Source organism: Bison bison, unplaced genomic scaffold (assembly GCF_000754665.1).
Source record: "Bison bison bison isolate TAMUID 2011002044 unplaced genomic scaffold, Bison_UMD1.0 scf7180017849247, whole genome shotgun sequence".
NCBI classification, from domain to species: domain Eukaryota; kingdom Metazoa; phylum Chordata; class Mammalia; order Artiodactyla; family Bovidae; genus Bison; species Bison bison.
Window position 1 is genome coordinate 8,466 of NW_011479820.1, and position 3,187 is coordinate 11,652.

Genomic DNA, 3,187 nt, shown 5'->3' on the forward strand with positions numbered 1-3,187 from the left:
GAAGGCAATGGCACCCCGCTCCAGTACTCTTGCCTGGAAAATCCCATGGATGGAGGGGCCTGGTAGGCTGCAGTCCATGGGGTCGCTGAGGGTTGGACATGACTGAGCGACTTCACTTACTTTTCACTTTTATGCATTGGAGAAGGAAATGGCAACCCACTCCAGTGTTCTTGCCTGGAGAATCCCAGGGACGGGGCATCCTGGTGGGCTGCCATCTATGGGGTCACACAGAGTTGGACATGACTGAAGTGACTCAGCAGCAGCAGCAGCAGGCATGGTCTGCCTCGCTTGGCGTGGTGGGGGTGGGGTTCAGGATGGTCATGGACATCTAGGCTGCATGTGGCTGCCTCAGGGGCATGGGGACTTCTGTGTCCACTTCAGGGAGATGCAGCCCAGCTGGGTGGGTAGGGGAGGTTCTGGGTCCGCACTTGGAGGACAGGCCCACAGCAGAGAGGAGAAGGGTACCTGCTGACTAAGGGGCCTGGCTTCAGGACTGGGGCGTTGGGAGTGTATCTGCAGCCTAGTTCTCGTAAGACCCACTGATCCCATGCAGTGGCCACTTTTGTTGAGAAGTTCAAGTGACTGTCAGCCCGCATGTGGCCTGGGCACTGGTTCTTCCTAGACCATGCTCCCCCTCCCACACGCCAGTAGGTACAGGACCGTCCACCCCAGGCCCCCGCCCCCTGTGGTCCGTGCGGCGTCTGGCTCCCCAGGTGACCGTTCCCCCCCACCCCCGCCACCTGCCTGCGGGACGTCCGGGGAGGCAGAGCTCCTGGGGGCAGTGGTGGCATTCCTTGTCATCTCTCATGATGGAAGAGGCGCCCTTCTTTCTCTGGCCAGTGAGCGGGGAGGGGGGAGTATTGAGAATCTCCCCACCGCAGCTCTTTGTGACCCACCCACTTCCATGTGACGGGAGGTGGGGGTGTGCGATCAGCACCCTCTTGCCTCAAGGCCGCACACCCCCGCAGATGGGGTGGACAGCTGCCGTCCACCCTGCAGCCACCTGCTGGCCACTCTTGTGGCCCCCAGCCATGGCCTCCCCAGCTCCCAAAGGGGTGCAGACCACCGGGCGTGCCCAGGGCCAGGGCAGGGGCTTGGCGGGCCCCCGTGAGCTCAGGCCACCCTCCATGGCTCCCGGTGGAGGTGCAGGCGGGGAGGACCGGTGACCCTGGCGCCAGGCGAGGAGTCCGAAGGGCGCGCGCCCTCTGCTGGCCACGTGAAGGCCCCACAGGTGCCTGCCACCTGCCTTCCCTGGGACTGGTCAGCTGCCACGCCTCTCCCAGCTGCACACCTGCTCTGCACCCCTGAAGCGCCCAGAGGTGCCCCCCTGTTGCTCTGCTGGCGAGGCTGAAGGGGGCAGTGATGTGGCTTCACTGTGCGCCAAGGTGAGTGGTGGCCCTGGCCTCCAGGTGCAGGGTCACATCAGGGGTGGTCTGGAAGTCTGGCTGTGGTGCAGAATGTGGAGAATCTCCAGCCCAGAGGCCCGACAGCAAGGTGACACTGATAGGCGGGGGTCAGTCCAGCTCCTGCTTCCCACTCCCTGCAGTGGGCTTGAGCAAGGGACCGCCAGGGATAGCTGGCAGGGTTTCCTGGAGCTGAAGGATCCTGGGCTCCAGGGGAGTGGTCAGCCCCCAAGGACACTGTGCAGCCCATCCTTGAGCAGACGTGCTAGACCATGCAGGGAGTGGCCCTGAGCCAGCCCTGGGGGTCCGGGGCAAGCCGACACAGCCTTCGTGTCTTGCACACACACTCCCCTCTAATCTCAGCTGTCCCTGGGGCCCAGGGTATAGTAGGCCTGTTGTCGCAGGAGGTGACTGGGGCCTGGGGAGTTGTGTGGGTGCCCGCAGACCCAGGTACACCCCACCCCACACCCTTCGGAAGACCCAGCCTGGGGGGGCAGGCCATCCCCACACACCCTCTTCCTCAGGCCCCCCCTTGTTGCCGCGGCAGACCTGGGCCCCGCAGACCCACCCACCCACGGAGAACACGATTCCATCCTGGGGAGGTGGCATGGGGTGGGGAGGATGCCTCCAGAACCCCAGGAAATATTCTGGAAGCAGAGTCAGATTTTCCTTTGGCTGAGCAATGAGTCCTGGTCAGACTGCAGGAAGGCATTTGTCCCCTGAAGCCTCTGCCTGCCTGCCTGCCTGTGAAGCTGCTCAGAACGGCCATGGTGGGCACAAGGCTCGTGTGCCGGAACACACCTGGTCCCACCCAGCTCCCCGAAGGCGGCCCCGTGGGCTCTCTGTGTCCAGAAGGAAGAGATGGTCTCCAGCTTCGGTCTATTTATGTATTCCACAGGTTTGGGGGAGGAGGGCAGAGCACACCCTGTAACGATTCTCCCCCGGGGTCCCATGAGTAGCCTGGTGCCTGCTGAGCTTGGGCCGTGGGCACGTGCCAACAGAGCGGCCAGCTGGCAGCGTTGGGCGCCTCAGGGAAGGAGGTGGCTGAGGACCACGGCCCCCAGGGGGGCCAGGGCCCCAGCACTGAGCCTGGCAATGCCCACGGAGTTGCAGAGGTCGTGGAAGCAGCAGAAGATGGGGTGGGCAGCCCCAATGCTGTCTGGGTCGGTGGCCTCGCAGGAGCTGGCACAGGTGCTGGTCACCACGGGGCTCTCATTGAAAGGGAACTCTGGAGGGAGGGCAGGTGTCAGAGCACAGTCACCACCGCCCCCACTGGCCTTCCCTGGCCATCCCAGTCTGCGCCCTTCACCTTGCGCTTCCTGCCTCCTCCCAGGCCACCCTAACTGACCAATGGCCTGGAAGTCACCCGTGCCCCTACTGGGGTTGCAGTGTGGCCCTGAGGTGGGAGCTGGGAGCCCCGGGCCCCCTCCTCACCTGCCTCCACCGTCACCAGCGTGGTCTTGCAGGCTATTTCATTCGGCTTGCAGTAGGTAATGTTCTTGCACAGAGGAAGGGCCGTGGGCTGCTCACAGGTGATGCAACTTAAGGCCTCACCTGGGGGAGGGGCGGGGGCAGACCCTCATCACCCGGCCCTGAGACCCACCCTGGGGGTCACAGGAAGGGCAGGAGAAGAGGCCAGGGGTGGTCCAGCCCCAGGCCCTTCCCCACAGGTCCGCCTGGAGCGTGTGTCGGAGTCCTTCCCTGGAGGACCGCCTTGCCCTGCTGAGTCCCTTCAGGCCCAGCCTCCTGCTTAGACATGATCCCTGCACCACCCCTTCCCCCAC

General features: G+C 64.3%; 1 protein-coding gene across 1 annotated transcript in view; it reads right to left on the bottom strand.

Moving 5' to 3' along the window:
• Positions 1–2,316: 2,316 nt before the first annotated feature.
• The window catches only part of SLURP1 (secreted LY6/PLAUR domain containing 1), a 4,254-nt gene continuing 3,383 nt past the window's right edge, over positions 2,317–3,187 (bottom strand). The window contains exons 4-5 of the mRNA XM_010846816.1: positions 2,838–2,981; positions 2,317–2,631 (exon numbers count right to left, since the gene is read on the bottom strand). Coding sequence (XP_010845118.1) covers positions 2,432–2,631; positions 2,838–2,981 — 344 coding nt within the window. The 3' untranslated portion in view covers positions 2,317–2,431. The remainder of the gene's footprint in view (positions 2,632–2,837; positions 2,982–3,187) is intronic.